This window comes from Apis florea, unplaced genomic scaffold (assembly GCF_048593485.1).
Source record: "Apis florea isolate Af1SG1 unplaced genomic scaffold, ASM4859348v1 contig_3515_pilon, whole genome shotgun sequence".
Lineage (NCBI taxonomy): Eukaryota > Metazoa > Arthropoda > Insecta > Hymenoptera > Apidae > Apis > Apis florea.
Window position 1 is genome coordinate 237,883 of NW_028256777.1, and position 17,984 is coordinate 255,866.

Here is a 17,984-nt window from a genome sequence, read left to right on the forward strand (position 1 = left end):
CCTTCGTATGAGCGTAACATAACGTTTATCTAAGTAAAAAAACTCTTGCCTCTCCACGGAAAACAAAGTTTGATGATGCCTAAGAAGTCACAGCGATTTCGATGACAAATTAAGACCGGTGAAGATAAGATTTCTTCGATTGCAACGATCTTGACGAACGAGGATCGATCGATCTCCTTTCGATAAATTTTGCTTTCTGCGGGAAAAAACCACGTCGTATATAAGATGTCTAAATTGCTCGTAATTTAGAAGCAATCGTTATTCAATATACTTACTTATTTCCGTATATGAACATCTTCCATCGAGTGTCTTGAACTTCGGTCATCGAGTCGCAACATCGCTATCGAGTTATAATCGTGAATTGTTCATCTTTTTCTTTCGTTCAATTCGAATCAACCGCTATCTCTATGAAGATCTGAAGATCATTCATGCTCAACTCGGTATCGGATAATCGAATCTTCGTTGAACCTGTAACGATCTTCGATGCAATCAAATCGATGTACGTTCGAGCGATTCTTTCTTCTTTGTAACGATACAAACAGGAGGGAAAAATCGATGGATTCGATCTAAACGTATGTCTCGCGATTGGAGATAAAAATAAATTCTATCTCAACAGGAACAAATGAAACGATCCGAAGCAATCGTGGATGGAGGCGCACAACCAAACTGTTGCTGGCGCGCACCTCGAATTTATCCGAATATTAATTACGATCCAGTTGATGTTTCCCACTTGACCGCATCGTATCGAGGAATCCCATGACAGATTTACATGCGTCCGGCCGATGACACGTGTGCCAATTTGCGAGGATACGAATTTTGGCCAGCTCCTAGTGCTCCGTGTAATGAGCCAATTACGGCCGATTAACAGGCCTCGTACACGATCCGAAATTTAATTCTCGACCCTTCTCGAGTTACGTACGTGCTCTCATTTTTTAAAATCTCTCTATTAATAGTACGATCAAAATTGTGATTTGATCAATTTTTGGTGATTTCATCATCAATGATTTCTATTAACAAAAAAAAAGGAATAATTCTTATTCTCTCCCCCACTATTTCAGTTCATTTTGAAACTTTCCATGCGAAACATATAATTTAATATTAAAGGTTAAGTTTCGAAACGAAAATCGTATTGATCGAAGTGAAGTGACAGATGATTACTTGCAAAATAATGCGATATAAAAATTTTCTTCGGATAGAAGAAGGAACATGGTGTCAATGAATATGACGACGATATTCGCGAATCAACATCGGGAAAAACAATCATTCTAAAATAACAATCTTATCGCCATTGATTGTCGACAATTGCAAACAAGTAAAATGAAAGTACAATCGCGTGAACTAGATCTTCTTAACATATTTCTTCACTTCTATAATATAATCTTTTAAATAATTGTTCTTCGAAATAATAATATCATTCCTATTTATTAATTTTTCTCCTGTTAATTGCATGATTTTTTCTTTTTCTAATCTAATTCTTAACGCGATAATATTAAAATGTTTTTCTAATTTTTTTTATAATTATCATTTATTTATTTTCCAATTCTCTTTCAATTTTGTTATCGTTAATTATGCAATTATTTTCTTTTTAATCTAATTCTTAACAGATGGATAAATAAGCAAAGAAAAAAATGGAGAATTATTAACAGAAAAAAAAAGTTGAAATACGTATTGTATTCGTATTTTTCAAGAAATTTTTAAAAGAATGTTTTTTCTTGAAATAAATAAGAGAAAATTTTGAAAATCTTTTGTTATCATTATTATAAAATCGATTAATCTCTTCGGTAATTGTTGCATCGTGTAATCGTTTTATGAAAGTAATTCAATACGAACGATGAAAATTTACGAGAAATTCAATGTTATTGATAAAATGTTTATGATTATAAGTTATTTCTAGTTTCGTGTCAATAACAAAGTTATTCTTGCACAATATTGAATTGATATAATGTCTATTCTTACTACATCCTCAAGACATATTGTTATTCTACAAAAAATTTTACCGACTATTTTAAAGATTTATAAATACAAAAAGAGATACATCATTCGATGATAAATTTTAAAAACAATTAAGAATTCTTGAAATTCTTTCACTCATCTGCTCTTTTATGTTATTTAATTTATTCTATTTAACGACATATCAAATCGAAACATCACAATTTACAAAATGAAAAATGCAGCAACGCGAGCAAATCGAAAAGGTGTAAATCGAGCCGCAACTTGCAAATTACGGTAGCCAACATAAAGGGTGGAACGGGGGTCAAAATACACGTGAACAACGCGGCTTCGAATAGACTGTAAATTCAGTTTTCACCGGTCTTCTCCCTCGTGAGTCCGGAAGCTACTTTGCGATGCAACGAGTGATGCATAATTTCGCTGATCGCCCACAAAGAACGTCTGCCTTTTGCCCTAAAACAAATTTTTGCCGCGTCAGAGACAGATTTTCAGTGTCGTCAAAGTTTTCTAATTGTGGTTGAGATAAAAATAGAGGAAGAAAAGAAAGGAGAAAGAACGAACGAAGGACGGAAAAAAGATATTTGATTCACTGAAATTCAAATTCGAACAATACGTGCGCATACTAGAACAAACATCGAATAGAGTAACATGTCAAATTTTAATTTGTTTACACGCGATATTATAATCGAATTGGATCGATGTTATATAAACTAGACGGAATCACGTAATTAACGCGTTCAGCGTGGATATGGATCATGTTTGCTAGTTGATTGTCGTTCAGTTAACGCGTAACAGTTAACGAATCAATCCAATACATAAGTGCTTATTAATCTTAATAAATAGTGTTCTTAAATAATATTCTTAAATGTTGCAAAATCATTTCCATTTTCGATAAATGTCTATTATAAATCAATTTTAATTATAAGAACTTTAATTATACATCGATAAAAAATAATAGTTGATAAATTGTGATTCAGGTCACAATAACCGAGTTCATAAATCTCTTCTTTTCATATTTCCTATTATTGCAAATTCTTCGATTAATTCGATGATTTTTAATTCAATTAGAGAATTAAGAATCATTCAATAACAGAATATCCAGGGAAAAATCTAATTTATTTATGCAAAAAAAAATTGTTTTCTTATTATCATTAAAAAAATAATCTTCAGGATAAAAAGTTAATATTTTTTATATTATGAAGTAATATGATAAAAAGTCAAAATATCATTTTATTAAAAATTGATCTATTTTTTAATCAAATACACTTCACTGTAAATTTCGAATCTTCTTTTAAAATCTTATCAGTATTTTGAATTGAATGAATTTTCCCGCGTATCGATAAAATATTTGTCTCTTTTTTATTTTTCTGGTTTTTTTCATATATTATATAAAATTTAAAAATTTAACCGAGAACATTCCAAAAATATCGAACAATGATGTACATATAATGATGAACTTACACAAGACGCAACAAATACGCTAATATTTGTTATCGTTGTATGACTGACGAAACTTCATTATAACTCAAATAAGCGCGAATAGTTCTTATGTACTCATTATTGTGCAAGCATTCAGCATCATTATTTGTAAAATAATCGTATATACATATATCGTATATATATATATATAATAAATTATAATATATACACATAAATTTTTTTAAATTAACACATAAATTAATAGCAGAAAATAAAATAATTAATTATTTACGTATTTATTATATTAAAAAGTTCAAATTATACAATGTCCCAAAAATGGAACATTTATTAATTGGAGATTCCTGAAGTAATTTCAAAATTTTTTTTGCAAAAACTTTCATTACACTTTTGTTAACGAATTATTAATAAAAAACACTGACCAATTATGTAGCTTAATCAAATCACAAAGTATATATTCAATACATTTTCTTCAACATATATTATTTGGACTTGTTTGTGCAAGGTTGGCAACACATAGCCAACGCTACCATTGCAGTTCGATTAGACTATACGTCCCATGATTAGTCAGTGTTTTTTTGTTAATAAATTTTGTTAAAGTTGTTGCATGAAAGTTTTTTTGCAAAGAAAAATATTGTTTAAAAATATCTCAGAAATGTCCAATTAACCAATGTTCTTATATATTTTGTTCTTATATATTTTTTAAACACTTTATAATAATTTAATATAATATAGTAATTTCATGCCATTATTAATACTATCTTTGAACAAATATATACGAAAGAAATAAAATTATTTTTTATTAGAAATATCTTCTTAAAATAGTTTTTATATAATATATAATTATTAATATATAAATAATTAATCTTTAATATATAGATATTATCTATTAATATATAGATAATTTATATATAGCTATCGCATAAAAATGTAAAACGAAAGATTAGAAAAATTCGAAAAAAAAGTTCGAAACGAAAAAAGAAATTTCCATTTTTTCAGCAATTAATGACTACTAAAGTTGATTCTCGATACAATATTTATGTATTATTGCTTTAATCGCGTTTAAAGATAAATATAAGTATCGTATTATGAAATTCTCCGACCCTCACGATTGATTAAGAATGATCTGCTGGGGTTCTGATTTATCATTGACCTTTAATAAATTATCACTACTTTGAGAATTAAAAAATATAATCTTCTGTCAATATTATGCGAATTGTTTAAATAATTGGCATTCATTAGATTGTATTACTATTAACACAAATGATACTTTATATTGTATAAAATAATATAATCTCATTTAAAGATCGGAAATATTTTTATTAATTTAATCACTAAAGTCCTATTTTTAAGAGGAGAAACTTATATTCTTTAATCCTTAATTTTGAATTAATTCACTATCACTTATTAATTATTTATCAAAAAATCTACTTTAAATTTGCGTTTAAAATTACGTTTAAAGTAAAAAAGATATCATATGCATTTACAATTCTCATGTTTTTTTTTTTTGATCTTTCATAATATAAGAATCTTTAAAATTTAAAGTAACAGCTTAATTTATTTTATTGTATGTTTTAATAAAAATAATCAAAAACAAAAATCAGCTTAACTTTTCATTTAACTAATTAGAAAACTTAATTTTTTTCGTTGATACGTAAAAGTTTTTTAGTTTGAATATCATGTTTTTCAATCTTGCAAAAACTGGACACTGAACATCAAAACTATATCTAACTTAAACTATTTGATAATAAAGAGATGAAACTAATCGTCAAATTATATACATAATAACTCCATCTATTGGTATTTTATTATAAATGATATATGCATGTCAGTAACTACACTACGTTATCTAATATGAAACAAATGAAACTAAACATCAGATGATATACATGTTCCATCTATCGGTTTGTTGTCGTATTAAAATGTGTAAGCATGCCAGTAAAGTATAATTTCTTATATATTTACAGCATGTTCGTAAGTTAATTAAGACTATTGACATTTTGAACTATTTAAATGCTGCACATTTTAATTTCTTATAGAACTTAATAATATCTTTATAAAATCTTAATATAATATAATTTCATATTATCTATACAATATGTGTGAAATTTGTACGTAATGTTAGGTAAATTTGATACAATATTTCTCTGGATAGTATTTTAATATTATTTATATAAAGTGATTTTATTGTCCAATAAATGATTTTATGTCATAAATATTTTAAGAATAAGAAACGTAATTTAAACATATTTAAAATACATATTCAATAAAATAAATAGTGCAAATTATTTCCAAATAGTATAATTAAACATGTCAACATTGGAAAATAAGATTTTAGGAGAAAAACTACATTATTATTGTAGTAGTTCTAGTGAAGATGAAGAAAATGATTCTGCAGATTCTGATAAAGAAACAGAGGATGAAAAATATCCACAAATAATTACAGATTCTATAGAACCATCATTTTCAGAATGGGATGGTACTTCTAGCAATACAGGACCAAAGGGTGTTATAAAAGTAAAATTAAAATTGCAATATTTAATATAAATTTTTAATCAAAATATTTATTTTACTTAATAATCTTTTTTTAATCTTATCTCAAGGATTGGCAACGATATAAACAGTTACAAGCAGAAAAAAGAGATGAACAAGAAAAAGAAAGAATTAAATTAATAAAAAAATTGAGTTTAACATGTCGTAGTTCTTTAGACGAAGAAAAAGAAAAAATCATGCAAACTGATCCTGATCTTGCTGAATTATTAACTGATGAATTTCTTTTAGAATATCAAAAACAAAGAATGAAAGAAATGCTTGCAAAAACTGAGAAACTTCGTTTTGGCAGAATAATTAATTTAGAAACTGCAGATCAATTTTTAGAAGCAGTTGACAATGAAGAAAAATCAGTAACAATTATTGTTCATATTTATGAAAATAATATTCCTGGCTGTGAAGCTATGAATGGATCTCTAATATCTGTTGCAGATGATTATCCCTATGTAAAATTTTGTAAAATTTTAGGTTTGGTCTCAAAATAATAAATTTTTTCTTTTATATCATTTAAATTATTATATAATATTATTTTTGTTACAGGTTCAGTAGCTGGACTCAGTAAACATTTTAAAAAAGAAGGAGTTCCAGCTTTATTAGTTTATAAAGCTGGTCAAATAATAGGTAATTTTGTTCATATAACAGATTATTTGGGAGAAGATTTTTATGCCTCTGATGTTGAAACCTTTTTAATTGAACATGGAATGCTTACTGATAAAAATTGTATACCTGTCATAACTATACAAGATAAACATACATTATCAGATAGTGAATAAATGAAATAAATATATGTTTTTAAAATAATTTTAAATATATCCTTCCTGATATAATTTTAAGATTATTAATAATTTTTATTTATTTCTAAAAAATTTACTTAATTTTAATAATATGACTTATAATTTATTATATAATAAAAATGAAAATGAAGATAATATTTCTTATGAATAGAAATATTTATATGAATTCATATATATATATATAAATAAGTAAAAATATTTATTCTAGTATAAGATTTATTATATTTATTCTAATATTAGATATAAATTTCCATATATTTAAAAATTTGTTTATTTCTGGACCAACAAATTAATTTGTTTTTGTTTCTTAATAGCTTTACAAAAATGTAAATAAGTTTTTAAAATTTCATCATATTCTGTATTCTCTAATTCTTCATATTGTTTTTTTAAATTTTCCTTTTCTTTAATTTCATTCATTATTGTAAATATTTTTTTATCTACAAATATGTTCAATGCTTTATATGCATCAATTGTTATTGGAGTTTCCTTGTACATTTTTATAAGACATGACAATTTAAGTATCTTTGCTTGTACTTCTGCAACTTGTGCTTGCAACAATACATGTTCTGCTTTTTCTAAATAAATTTGACTTACATTTTTATATTTCAATTCATTCCATTCATTCATTAAAGTTTTACATTTCACAATATCGATTTCATATTGAGTGCACAATTCTTCAATTTTATCTTTCCACTGGAATATTTGTATTTCATGTGGCTCAAATATTTTTTTACATATATTAATATCAGTTGATCTTAGAATTTCCTTCATGTTTCCTCCCAATTGTTCATATCTGAAATATAACAAAATTACTTTATATTTTTATTTTATTTTTTTTTAAATGAAATAAATTTTAAATTTATTGTAATTACTACCTTAATATAAATTCATGTATTTTCTCTCGTAACAATGTTTCCACATAACATTTAGTATCTAACATTTCTTCATAACTAAGATCATATTTTGGTAAATCAGTGATTCCTAAAATGCTTAATTCTTCTTGCATATTTTTTGAGATAGATGGTAAATACATATATTTGTTAAGCTCATGAATCAAAAGTAAACCTTTTAATTTATTAACAACATTATCAGGTAATATTCCTTTTATATTTAACGATGTTTCTTTTATACAATCTAAAATTAATTTGCTTTTTATATGTTCTGCTATATTGTCTTCGCAAGAAGTAAGACATTTTATAGTTTTTTCTAAATAGTTAGATCCTTGATTTGTCATATTCCTACTTGTATTGTAAGATAAACTACATTGTTGTTCAAATAAATTTTGCATTGAATCTATTCTACCAAATATTCGACTACAATTCGTGCGAGAAATTCGTGAAATACTTTGTATGTCTAAAAATAAATAAAATTTTAATTATATATTTATTTATATTTACATTATATTTTAATTGTTAAAATAATTTTTAATTCAAAAGTTATAATCAATTTACATACCTGAAATCTGACTTAAATCACTGAAACTATTCATATTGTCAATAATGAATATTGCTTTAATGACAACTGTTATTTAATAAAACTGTTTTTTAACTTTTTCAAATTCAAATTCATCAAGAATCAAAGTATATAAGAAGGATGTGTACTCCTACTTTTATAAATTCCCTACATTGCTATTTTATTAAAAAATTTTTTATAAAAATAATGCAATATTAAAATATATATTTATTTTTATTTATTAATATTGAATAATTTTAATATAATTCTAATTTATTATAATTATATATAAATATGAAATAGACATGATAATATATATATTTATTATATATATATATGCAAATAAGGAAAATTATGAACTGATTAGATAAAAGAATTGAGGAAACGTGGATATGTAAAAGTACAGGATATGTAAAAGTTATGTTAGTACGTTTATAGCCGTAAACGGTGTTAGTGTGTATTGTCGTGTTTAACCTAAAAAATGGCGGCCAACATTAACGGAGTTTTCACTGAAAATTTACAAAATGCAATACTTCAAAGTAAAGTATTAATTGTGGGTGCTGGTGGAATTGGATGTGAGATATTAAAAAATCTTGTTATGACAGGATTCACTAATATTGAAATAGTATGTACATCAATATTTATTAAAGAATCTTAATAATTTTCTAACCTATATATTTTTCTCTCTTTTAATCGTATTCATTGTTATGCAAATTTTGAAACCGGTATTTATATTATTATAATTATATATAATAGAATGTATAATATTATGGTTTTATAACAAAAAGCATTTAAGATTAAATAATTATTTTTGTCGTAATTGTATTGTTCTTTCATGATTTTCAGATCGATTTAGATACAATTGATGTTAGTAATTTAAATAGACAATTTTTATTTCAAAAAAAACATGTGGGAAAATCAAAAGCAGATGTTGCAAGAGAAACAGCATTAACATTTAATCCTGATGCAAAAATAACTCATTACCATGACAGTATTACAACGTAAGTATTTTTATATAGTTATATATACACTAACAAGTAGTTTTAAAATAATATTTTAAATTATAATATTTTAATCATCTATAAATTTACAGTCCTGATTATGGAGTATCATTTTTTAAAAAATTTACTTTAGTTATGAATGCTCTTGATAATAGAACAGCTAGAAATCATGTAAATAGAATGTGTTTAGCAGCAGATATACCATTAATTGAATCTGGTACAGCTGGTTATGAAGGTCAGGTAGAACTTATAAAAAAAGGATTAAGTCAATGTTATGAATGCACACCAAAAGCTGCACAAAAAACTTTCCCAGGTTGTACAATTCGTAACACACCTAGTGAACCAATTCATTGCATAGTATGGGCAAAACATTTATTCAAGTAAGTTTATAAATTAATTTTTGTGTTAAAAAATATATATAAAGGTATAAATATAATATATAAAAATACTTAAATTTTTAAATTTATAGTCAATTATTTGGTGAAGAAGATCCTGATCAAGATGTTTCTCCAGATACTGCTGACCCAGAAGCAGCAGGTAAAGATAATATTTAAGTAATATATACATAATATGTAATATATACATTACATACACATTATATATACATTATATTACATAATTAATATGTAATATATACATAATAAAAATATATACATAATATATATATATATATATATTCATAAAAATGTATTATAGATTCTGCAGGTCAAAGTGCTTTAAATTCAGAATCAAATGAAAAAGGAAATGTTGATAGAACATCAACTAAAATTTGGGCACAATCATGTAATTATGATCCAGAAAAATTATTTACAAAATTATTTCATGATGATATAAAATATTTATTAAGTATGGATAATTTATGGAAGAAAAGAAGACCGCCTATTCCTTTAAATTGGAAAGAATTGCCAGATGGAGGTTTGTAGAATAATTATTTTAAACTTATGTTTTATTAAAAACAATTATATTTGTTTAAAGTCTTTCATAATATAGTACCAGGTTGCAGTAAAGAAATTAATGAACCTGGCTTAAAAGATCAGCAACGATGGAGTATTTCTAAATGTGGAAAAATATTTGCTGAATCAATCAAAAGCTTAAGCAATACTTTAAAAATTTCACAAGAAAAATCATCAAATAATCATTTGATTTGGGATAAAGATGATCCAAGTTCAATGGATTTTGTTGCTGCATGTGCCAATATAAGAGCTTACATTTTTGGTATATCTCAAAAAACAAAGTTTGATATAAAATGTAAGAAAATAATCATTACATTCTAAAAACAAAGAAATTGTACATTTTTTAACTTTAATTATATTTTATAGCAATGGCAGGAAATATAATTCCTGCAATCGCAACTACAAACGCAATAGTTGCTGGTTTAGTCGTTCTTCATGCATTCCGCATTCTCGAAAATAATTTAAAAGCATGTAGATCTGTATATTTACGTTCGAAAATGAATCATCGTAATCAGTTATTAGTACCAGAGAAAAATGTTAATCCACCAAATCCAAAATGTTATGTATGTGCACCTACGCCAGAAGCCATATTAGCAATAGATACATCTAAAACAACAATTAAAGAATTACTTGAAATAGTATTAAAAAATAGATTGAACATGATTGCTCCAGATGTTATGATAGATGGTACTGGTTCTGTTGTTATTAGTAGTGAAGAAGGAGAAACTGAAGAAAATAATGATAAACTCTTAGAAGAATTAGGAATTAAAGATGGTACCATTCTTAAAGTTGATGATTTTCAACAGAATTATTCATTGACTATAACCATAGTTTATAGAGAACGTCCAAGTTTAAAAGGCGATAGTCCTGATTTTCTCATCTTAGCTGATGAAAAAGACCTCAAACCTAAAGAAGACAATGATTTAATAAAACCATCTACTTCAAATGGCCAGGTAATTAAAATAACATATGTGTTATTTTAAATGTGTTAATGTTCATGAATTTAAATATATGTACTAACTAAAAATTTTATTCAGGTGGAGTCATCTGAAGAAAATGTAATGATTGTTGAAACTGAAACTGTTTCATTGGATACAGTAAAGAAACGTAAAACTAATTCTCTTGAAGAAACTGTGTCTCCAAAGAAAAGGAAAGTGGAAGTTCATAATATAGATGATGATATTTCTATTATTGAAAATGATATAAATAATGATACTGGTAATACAAAATCAAACGTTAAAATACATAAAAATTCAGAAGATGATGATTGTTTAATTGTGCATGATGATAATATGCAAACAACTGCAACTTCGCAGTAAATGAATTAAATATAAATTGATCATTCAAATTTTTTCAAAGTTAAATTTTCTAAAATTAATATACTGATCAATAAAATTTATATAAAAAATATATATTTGTACAAAAAAATACATATGTATTAATTCTAGAAGCAGTTTCATTTTATGTTTAAAATTTTCATATAATTTTATTACTATCATTCATATATAAAAATATTTTTGTTCATAATAAGTTCATAGTATACTTGATTAAGAATAAAAAATATATATATAATATTAATCTTATCCAAGTAAAACGTATTTTTATTTTTACAAATATTTATAAAAATACGATATTATGTTTATAGTATACCATTTTATATATTATAGTTATGGTATACATTTTTATACAAAAACGAATAAATACATTTTTCTTACTATAAAATATTATATTTTTCTATTTGATTAAAATTTTCCATATTTTTTATATGCACAACTTATATATTGATTAACATTATAATTATACATTTCAAAATCAATTTTATATTTTTCATATAATTTCAAAATTATATCCCGTGTTAAATTTGCAAAATATTTACATGTAGTATCGAAGTTCGTATATCCACCTCGTGTTTCCTCTAACTTAGGAAAATATACTTTATTTTTATCCAAACCAAATTTAGAAAAAATATAATTTATTTGTCCATATGTATAATCATCTAACTTTAAAACGAAATTATATCGTATATTACATATAGCACAATGTTTATAATATTGAATCCAATGAACATCTTCTTCAGAACTTTGTAAAAGCCATTCCAAAAATTCTTTAAAAGTTGGTATTATTTTTAATCTTCACAGAAATGAAATACATATTAAAAAACTATTAACTAAACAAAACATTTTTATTATTGTACATAACCATTATACCTTTTATCAGATGTAAATACTCTCTCTCGAAAATTACCAGTTGTCGTATTCGAATGAAACAATTCAGGTCTAGTAAAACGAAATATTTTTTCTGTATAAATCCAAGCTTGTGCAGTATATTTTGTATTATCTGCTATTCGATCTCTAAAAATTAAAAAAATCATTTCATTCAGTAATTTAAACACATTATACGTTGAAACATTGAAAAATAATATACCTATATGATGACACAAGTCTTTGAAAAGGATGTCGTACCACGAGAAGTTTGAATATTTTTGTATTATTTGATATAAATTGTAATTCCTTTAATGTTTGTGGTACCAAAATGTCAATTTCTCTATGAATAATTTATAAGTTATAATAATAATCATATAAAAAATTAATAAGATGTAATTACCTATAATAATTTCGTGTGGGTAGACGATTTTTTAAATCTGCAAATAATTTTGTGAAACTTGTTGAAGCTACTTTTCGAATCCAGCAATACATTGTTTTATGTTCAGAATTATATAAAAAATGCTTTCTTATTAAAGGAGTTTTTAAATTATATTTCATACATACATTTGAAATTTGTTGCAACATTGTTGCACTTTCCTATTTAATAGAATATTGACATTGTTTATATATAATTTACATTATATATATATATTTTTTACATTAAAATAATTACATTTAAATAATGTAATAATGTAATGATTTACTTACTTGCAAATTAATTGATTCTCCTTTCATTTCATCATACTCTAAAAGTTCTATCTCTAAATTAATTGGTTTTATAACAGATTGAGAAATTAAAGAACATTCTTGCTTTGTTTGATTATACTTTGCAAAAAACAATGAATTTAAATATTGTGTTAAATAAGAATTCTGTTTTAATCTTAATAAAATAACGTAAATTATAATGTATAAAATAATACATAATATGCATTTTACAAATTGAATTTTAAATGACATGATTAAAACTGAAATATTCTAAGTCAATTATCGAGATTAAACATCCGTTTGTATGAACGGAATGAAAGATAAAATTTATCTCTTAGTTTCATAATTTCCTAATTTCCTATAATGATGACAAAGGAAATGTAATATTATATTTATAAAAAAGGTAAAAGAGAAACAAAATCAACTTACTTTTTTAAATCTTTACTACGAAATAACGCCAAAAATGTATTATATAAATCAGTGACTTATATTCGCAATTAGGCTGTTTCTGTAACTAATAATAATATTTTAACAATTATATTAATTTAAGTGATCTATATTGTTAATTGTGAAAATATTTTTTTTGTAAATGATTATTTTTATAAATTTTTTTACGTGAAAAGATTGTGACTGACATTAAGTAAATTATTTATTTCTATTATTTTGCAACATTATAAAAGTAAATTTTTATCGATTTTTTAGGCAGTGATCTCGTCAAAATCTTGTTATAATTGTATGAAATTTGATTATGAAAATTCATACTTCTATTAATGCAAAAACAGATATAATTAGATTGATTCACAATTCAAAATTTTTTATTTACAAAATACTCAAATATCAATACATGTAAAAATTATAAAAATATACAAAAAATACTTAAATTGAAATTAGAAATAATAAAAAAAAAATTAGAAAATAAATGAAGTATATTAATCAAAGAATATTGTATTTTTTATAAATTATTTTTCACTAATAAATGCATATAATAAGATTTTGATGAATTGTGAATCAATTTTATAATTTCAATTTTATCATATATGTTTTACAATTACAAACAGATATAATAACAGAAAAATAATTATATTATTTTTACAATTTCATTAATTTTAATCATCTGATTAAAAATACGAATCATTTGATGCTTCTTAATATATCACTTCATAAAAAACGATATTATTTTTTCTATTAATTCTATTAAAAATTATGTTATATCTAATATATGTATGTATATAATTAAAATTTCAAATTATTTTTGTTTGAGTTATTAATACAAATAATCGGTTAAACACTATTAATTATAAATGTAACGATACGATACATAATTATAAATGTCGCGATACCTCGAAAGCCCGTATAATATGTGCATAAATGAAAAATGAAAGAATAAGTGAATGAAGATATTAAGAAGATATAATGAAGATTTCAAAATTTCTTATCTACGATCTCTATATCTATGATGATGATCACGAGAGGATCGATGATCACTATGACGACTATGTCGACTCGCTGTTCTCCACAAAAATTCATCTACACTTCTTTCATAGCTACGTTTTTCTAGAGCAGAAGCCGCTGCGCTGTAGTCAGGTGGTAATGGTAAACCATCATAATATCTGGGTGGTGGTGGTGGTGGAGGTAAAGAATCATATGGATGTGGTGCAGCATAAGGAGGTAAAGGAGGCAATTGATGTTGCATAGTACGCATATAATCTGCAACATACGCTTCAGCTGCTGCAGCCACACCTAATCCTGGACTACCATATCCTCTAATAATATAAACAAATTTTATAGTTATTAAAAATAATATATTTAAGTCAAGACGATTATATATCAAAACACATACGTACTTAGAATAAGGAGAATCGCTTCTATTAAACCAAGTAGCATATCGATGATGATGATGGTCTCTTGATCCTCTATGTTCATTACCAGCTAAATGAGATCCTCTAGCTAACGAAGCTAAACGAGATCGTGAAGTTAAGAAAAGTCTACGACCTCTACCACCTCTTGAGCGTAAAAATCTAGGACTACTATTAACTGGTCTATTATCACGATATGAACGAGACTTCGTAATATGTTTTGCTGCTTCCTTAGATTTTCTCAAAATTGGTGTCATTTCAATTCCTAAAAGATTTATCAGAAAAATTATAAAAAATATATTTTTTTTTTATTTATAAGAAAAACTATACATATATTTTAATTTACCTTCATCTTCTGGAAATAATCTACATAATTCTTCTGCAACTCTTGGTTCAATTTCTTGGCCATCACGTCCGATTTTTACTTGTTTACCATCATTCCATGGATTATATAAATGTAATGTAGCCGTAAATGGTAATTCTTTCCTACATATCCAGTCAACTTTAAATACACCACCTAAAGCTTTTGCAGACAATCCAGGTGGTAACACCTAAAATTTATATACACTTCTTTCCTAACAATATGTAAAATAAATATCTTTAATGAAAAAAATATATTTAATTAAATATACAAACCCAAGAAATTGGTGCTCCATCTCTTCTAGATTCTGTACTTAATCTTGCAAAACCAGCAAATTTTCCTGATTCTTTTACAGAAAATATAAGCAGAACATTTCTTGATTCTCTATAAGCTTGATTTAAATTGGCTTCATTTTGTGGTAATGTACTCCACACTCCTTTAGCTTTTGATAATGTAACATTTTCAGCATTGTTTGATTTGATGATGAAAAATCTGGTAAAAAAAACTTTAAGACATGTTCCTGGTATTTATATTATTGTACTTATCTAAATATTTAAGCAATTTACGATGCTAATTTACATTAATTTTATATATATGAAATAGAAAAAAATATATATATAAAATAGAAAAATATATATATAAAAAAAGAAACAAAAATATTGTATTTTAAAAAGTAACCAACCTTGCATCCCTAAATAAGTAATTTAATTTTGTAGCATAATCATAGCTCTTAGTAATTCCTTTGCTTTCTTTAGATCTTGCACGTTTTGCTTCAGGACTAGAAGACTTAGAATCTCTGGATCTAGCACGTTTTCCTCTGTTTTTACGATTGCGTTTATTATCTCCACGTGAAGATTTTGTGGAAACAGAGCTTATACTTGGTTGACTAGAATCAGAATTTGAACTGCTAGATGAAACTTCACTACGTGTATCATAAGTTTCATCTGCAGCAATTTTTAATTCATCCACTATATCATTTTCGCCGCAGCTCAGATTTAAGTTGTCCCCATCTGTATTATTGTCCATATTTTCACTTTTTATTTGATCACTTTCACTATTGCTCAAATGTATGTTGTCATTTGTCCCGTCATCCAGGCTTTGTACTTCTGGATTTTTCGGGTTTTCTTGTATGAAGCCAATGTAGTTCTGGTGCCTTTAAACTTTTTCTGAAACGCAAATATAAAAAAGGTCTTACTAGATGGATATCCAGTATGCAATAATATTTGTCCAAGAACAATATCATATTTGAATGGATCTTGTAGATTTTATGATAATTATGTAGGAAATAATGTAGTAACATTTTTAGTATATGAGAAGAAAAGTTCAGAAGATTGCACATGAAATCCGATTTAAAGTCACTGTGATAAAAGATTAAAAAGTCCATTTATCAAAAACTTTGATGTTAAAATTGTCCTTATGCAGTTTAATTAAAACATTTATAAGTTTCATAAAAGTTTTCAATATATATCTACTATCACTGCAAGACTTCAAATATTTCTTGCTTCAAATGGATATAAATTATGCCTAATATTCCTAAAGTTTTTGTTTCGCTAGAAACAATGTTTATGAAAGAAAAAGTTCCTCTTTTTAACAATTCACGAGCATATATGTCCATATATAAGTTAAAAATAAATATATTTTATATTTAAAGTTGTAGAAATTTTTTTTTCTTTAATTTAAGAATATAGTAAACACAATTCTTGTTGCTCTATTAGAACACAAGTATTTCTTTCAAACTTTGTATATAAAAGTTTATTATAAGTAAATAGTCTTGCTAAAATATATTTTTTTAGCCTATTTAATGTAAGAAGGCGAGGAGTCTTTGAGTTTTCTGTATTTCAAATAATAACACATCATGCTCGTTTGACGTCTCTATGCAGTCTTTTAAAACGCGAAGGCTATGCCTAGAAAAGTTCGTTGTAAATTTTATTAATAGCAACATCAGCACCACAAAACATACTCAAAACCATCATTTTCGCCATTGATTTTATTAAAAAAGTTCATATTTTGCAAACATAAGTCTTTGATGTTATAAACCCTTTACGCAGCTCGTACACACTTACGTGCACACTCGTTCTTCACTTAACACACTTCGCACCTCACGCAAGAATGCTCAAAGATTACTGTATATGTATTTAACATTTATTTCTGTTATTTCTCTGCACGATGTACACAGCAGATTTTCCACAAGAGATTGTGCTTTTTTTCCTTAAAAACACAATATCCAATTATCTCCTTACGGATGAATAAACCATGGCGACCATTATGTGACGTGTACGTTATGATCGATAGAAAGAATTAGTCGAAAACTAAAATAAAGTTTTAATTAATTTTGAGAAATATTATTTTTATTATTTTTTTATTTCCAAAATTATATTTATTTACTAACTTACATATCTGATATAAAAATATTTTTTCTTACATATACAAATTAATAAAATTTTGTATAGCAATAATAGCAAGTTCTTACATATACATACATATGTATTTTTTTTTAGATATATAGTATTTTTAATTTATTATTGAAATTTATTACTATTGAAACTTGTATTTATATTATTGTTTGGCATTGGTACAATACATTTAAATATTAAATTATAAATATAAAAAAACATAGAAGAGATAAAATATTTTTCTTTGTATAAAATCTTTTAAAATTAAAATCCCTAGTATTTATGGTCGCCATCTTTAAAAAAAGATAACGACCATCTTGGAATCATT

The 17,984-nt window shown here is 25.2% G+C and overlaps 5 protein-coding genes across 8 annotated transcripts; 2 read left to right on the forward strand and 3 right to left on the reverse strand.

Annotated features, from left to right (window-relative positions):
* The first annotated feature begins 5,186 nt into the window (after positions 1–5,186).
* On the forward strand, positions 5,187–6,724 carry LOC100872623 (phosducin-like protein 1). Its single transcript, XM_003698256.4, has 3 exons — positions 5,187–5,904; positions 5,991–6,405; positions 6,478–6,724. The coding sequence occupies exons 1-3, from the start codon at positions 5,698–5,700 to the stop codon at positions 6,708–6,710; spliced, it is 855 nt and encodes a 284-aa protein (XP_003698304.2). The 5' UTR covers positions 5,187–5,697; the 3' UTR covers positions 6,711–6,724.
* A 205-nt stretch (positions 6,725–6,929) lies between these two features.
* On the reverse strand, positions 6,930–8,625 carry LOC100864329 (uncharacterized). The gene is made up of 3 exons (XM_003698271.4): positions 8,187–8,625; positions 7,607–8,084; positions 6,930–7,524 (listed from the first exon to the last, which is right to left on the reverse strand). Exons 1-3 carry the CDS (start codon positions 8,218–8,220, stop codon positions 7,002–7,004), a joined length of 1,035 nt encoding a protein of 344 aa, XP_003698319.3. The 5' UTR covers positions 8,221–8,625; the 3' UTR covers positions 6,930–7,001.
* A 15-nt stretch (positions 8,626–8,640) lies between these two features.
* Uba2 (Ubiquitin-like activating enzyme 2) lies at positions 8,641–11,859 on the forward strand. Of its 2 annotated transcripts, none has more exons than XM_086913768.1 (8): positions 8,641–8,808; positions 9,030–9,184; positions 9,277–9,564; positions 9,654–9,721; positions 9,881–10,099; positions 10,175–10,432; positions 10,504–11,090; positions 11,175–11,859. In XM_086913768.1, exons 1-8 carry the CDS (start codon positions 8,665–8,667, stop codon positions 11,454–11,456), a joined length of 2,001 nt encoding a protein of 666 aa, XP_086769894.1. In that variant the 5' UTR covers positions 8,641–8,664; the 3' UTR covers positions 11,457–11,859. The 2 variants fall into 2 exon arrangements, with proteins under 2 accessions (XP_086769894.1, XP_086769895.1); XM_086913769.1 differs by having other exon boundaries at positions 8,665–8,808; positions 10,181–10,432.
* Positions 11,843–13,404, reverse strand: LOC100864447 (carbohydrate sulfotransferase 11). The gene is made up of 5 exons (XM_012493128.2): positions 13,050–13,404; positions 12,742–12,938; positions 12,562–12,681; positions 12,345–12,488; positions 11,843–12,267 (listed from the first exon to the last, which is right to left on the reverse strand). The coding sequence occupies exons 1-5, from the start codon at positions 13,296–13,298 to the stop codon at positions 11,880–11,882; spliced, it is 1,098 nt and encodes a 365-aa protein (XP_012348582.1). The 5' UTR covers positions 13,299–13,404; the 3' UTR covers positions 11,843–11,879.
* A 67-nt stretch (positions 13,405–13,471) lies between these two features.
* On the reverse strand, positions 13,472–17,953 carry Ythdc1 (YTH domain containing 1). 3 transcript variants are annotated; one of them, XM_003698261.4, is made up of 7 exons: positions 17,657–17,953; positions 17,327–17,572; positions 15,946–16,429; positions 15,539–15,755; positions 15,249–15,453; positions 14,891–15,167; positions 13,472–14,809 (listed from the first exon to the last, which is right to left on the reverse strand). In XM_003698261.4, the coding sequence occupies exons 3-7, from the start codon at positions 16,287–16,289 to the stop codon at positions 14,479–14,481; spliced, it is 1,374 nt and encodes a 457-aa protein (XP_003698309.2). In that variant the 5' UTR covers positions 16,290–16,429; positions 17,327–17,572; positions 17,657–17,953; the 3' UTR covers positions 13,472–14,478. The 3 variants fall into 3 exon arrangements, with proteins under 3 accessions (XP_003698309.2, XP_086769896.1, XP_031775558.2); XM_086913770.1 differs by lacking the exon at positions 17,657–17,953 and having other exon boundaries at positions 17,504–17,542; XM_031919698.2 differs by lacking the exon at positions 17,657–17,953 and having other exon boundaries at positions 17,224–17,539.
* Between the last annotated feature and the right edge of the window lie 31 nt (positions 17,954–17,984).

Bases quoted from the DNA above. Each gene is read 5' to 3' on its own strand.
- Ythdc1 (XM_003698261.4), bottom strand. From the start codon at position 16,289: ATGGACAATAATACAGATGGGGACAACTTAAATCTGAGCTGCGGCGAA. The intron at 15,756-15,945 runs GTTGGTTACTTT...TTTTTTTACCAG, and splicing joins TACTTATTTAGGGATGCAAG to ATTTTTCATCATCAAATCAA. The intron at 14,810-14,890 runs GTACGTATGTGT...TTATATTATTAG, and splicing joins AGCGATTCTCCTTATTCTAA to AGGATATGGTAGTCCAGGAT.
- LOC100864329 (XM_003698271.4), bottom strand. From the start codon at position 8,220: ATGAATAGTTTCAGTGATTTAAGTCAGATTTCAG. The intron at 8,085-8,186 runs GTATGTAAATTG...ATTTATTTTTAG, and splicing joins TGATTTAAGTCAGATTTCAG to ACATACAAAGTATTTCACGA. The intron at 7,525-7,606 runs GTAGTAATTACA...GTTATATTTCAG, and splicing joins ATACATGAATTTATATTAAG to ATATGAACAATTGGGAGGAA.
- LOC100864447 (XM_012493128.2), bottom strand. From the start codon at position 13,298: ATGTCATTTAAAATTCAATTTGTAAAATGCATATTATGTATTATTTTA. The intron at 12,939-13,049 runs GTAAGTAAATCA...TCTATTAAATAG, and splicing joins GAGAATCAATTAATTTGCAA to GAAAGTGCAACAATGTTGCA. The intron at 12,489-12,561 runs GTATATTATTTT...TTTAATTTTTAG, and splicing joins AGACTTGTGTCATCATATAG to AGATCGAATAGCAGATAATA.
- Uba2 (XM_086913768.1), top strand. From the start codon at position 8,665: ATGGCGGCCAACATTAACGGAGTTTTCACTGAAAATTTACAAAATGCA. The intron at 9,565-9,653 runs GTAAGTTTATAA...TTAAATTTATAG, and splicing joins TGGGCAAAACATTTATTCAA to TCAATTATTTGGTGAAGAAG. The intron at 10,100-10,174 runs GTTTGTAGAATA...TTCATAATATAG, and splicing joins GAAAGAATTGCCAGATGGAG to TACCAGGTTGCAGTAAAGAA.
- LOC100872623 (XM_003698256.4), top strand. From the start codon at position 5,698: ATGTCAACATTGGAAAATAAGATTTTAGGAGAAAAACTACATTATTAT. The intron at 5,905-5,990 runs GTAAAATTAAAA...TCTTATCTCAAG, and splicing joins GACCAAAGGGTGTTATAAAA to GATTGGCAACGATATAAACA. The intron at 6,406-6,477 runs GTTTGGTCTCAA...TTTTTGTTACAG, and splicing joins AAAATTTTGTAAAATTTTAG to GTTCAGTAGCTGGACTCAGT.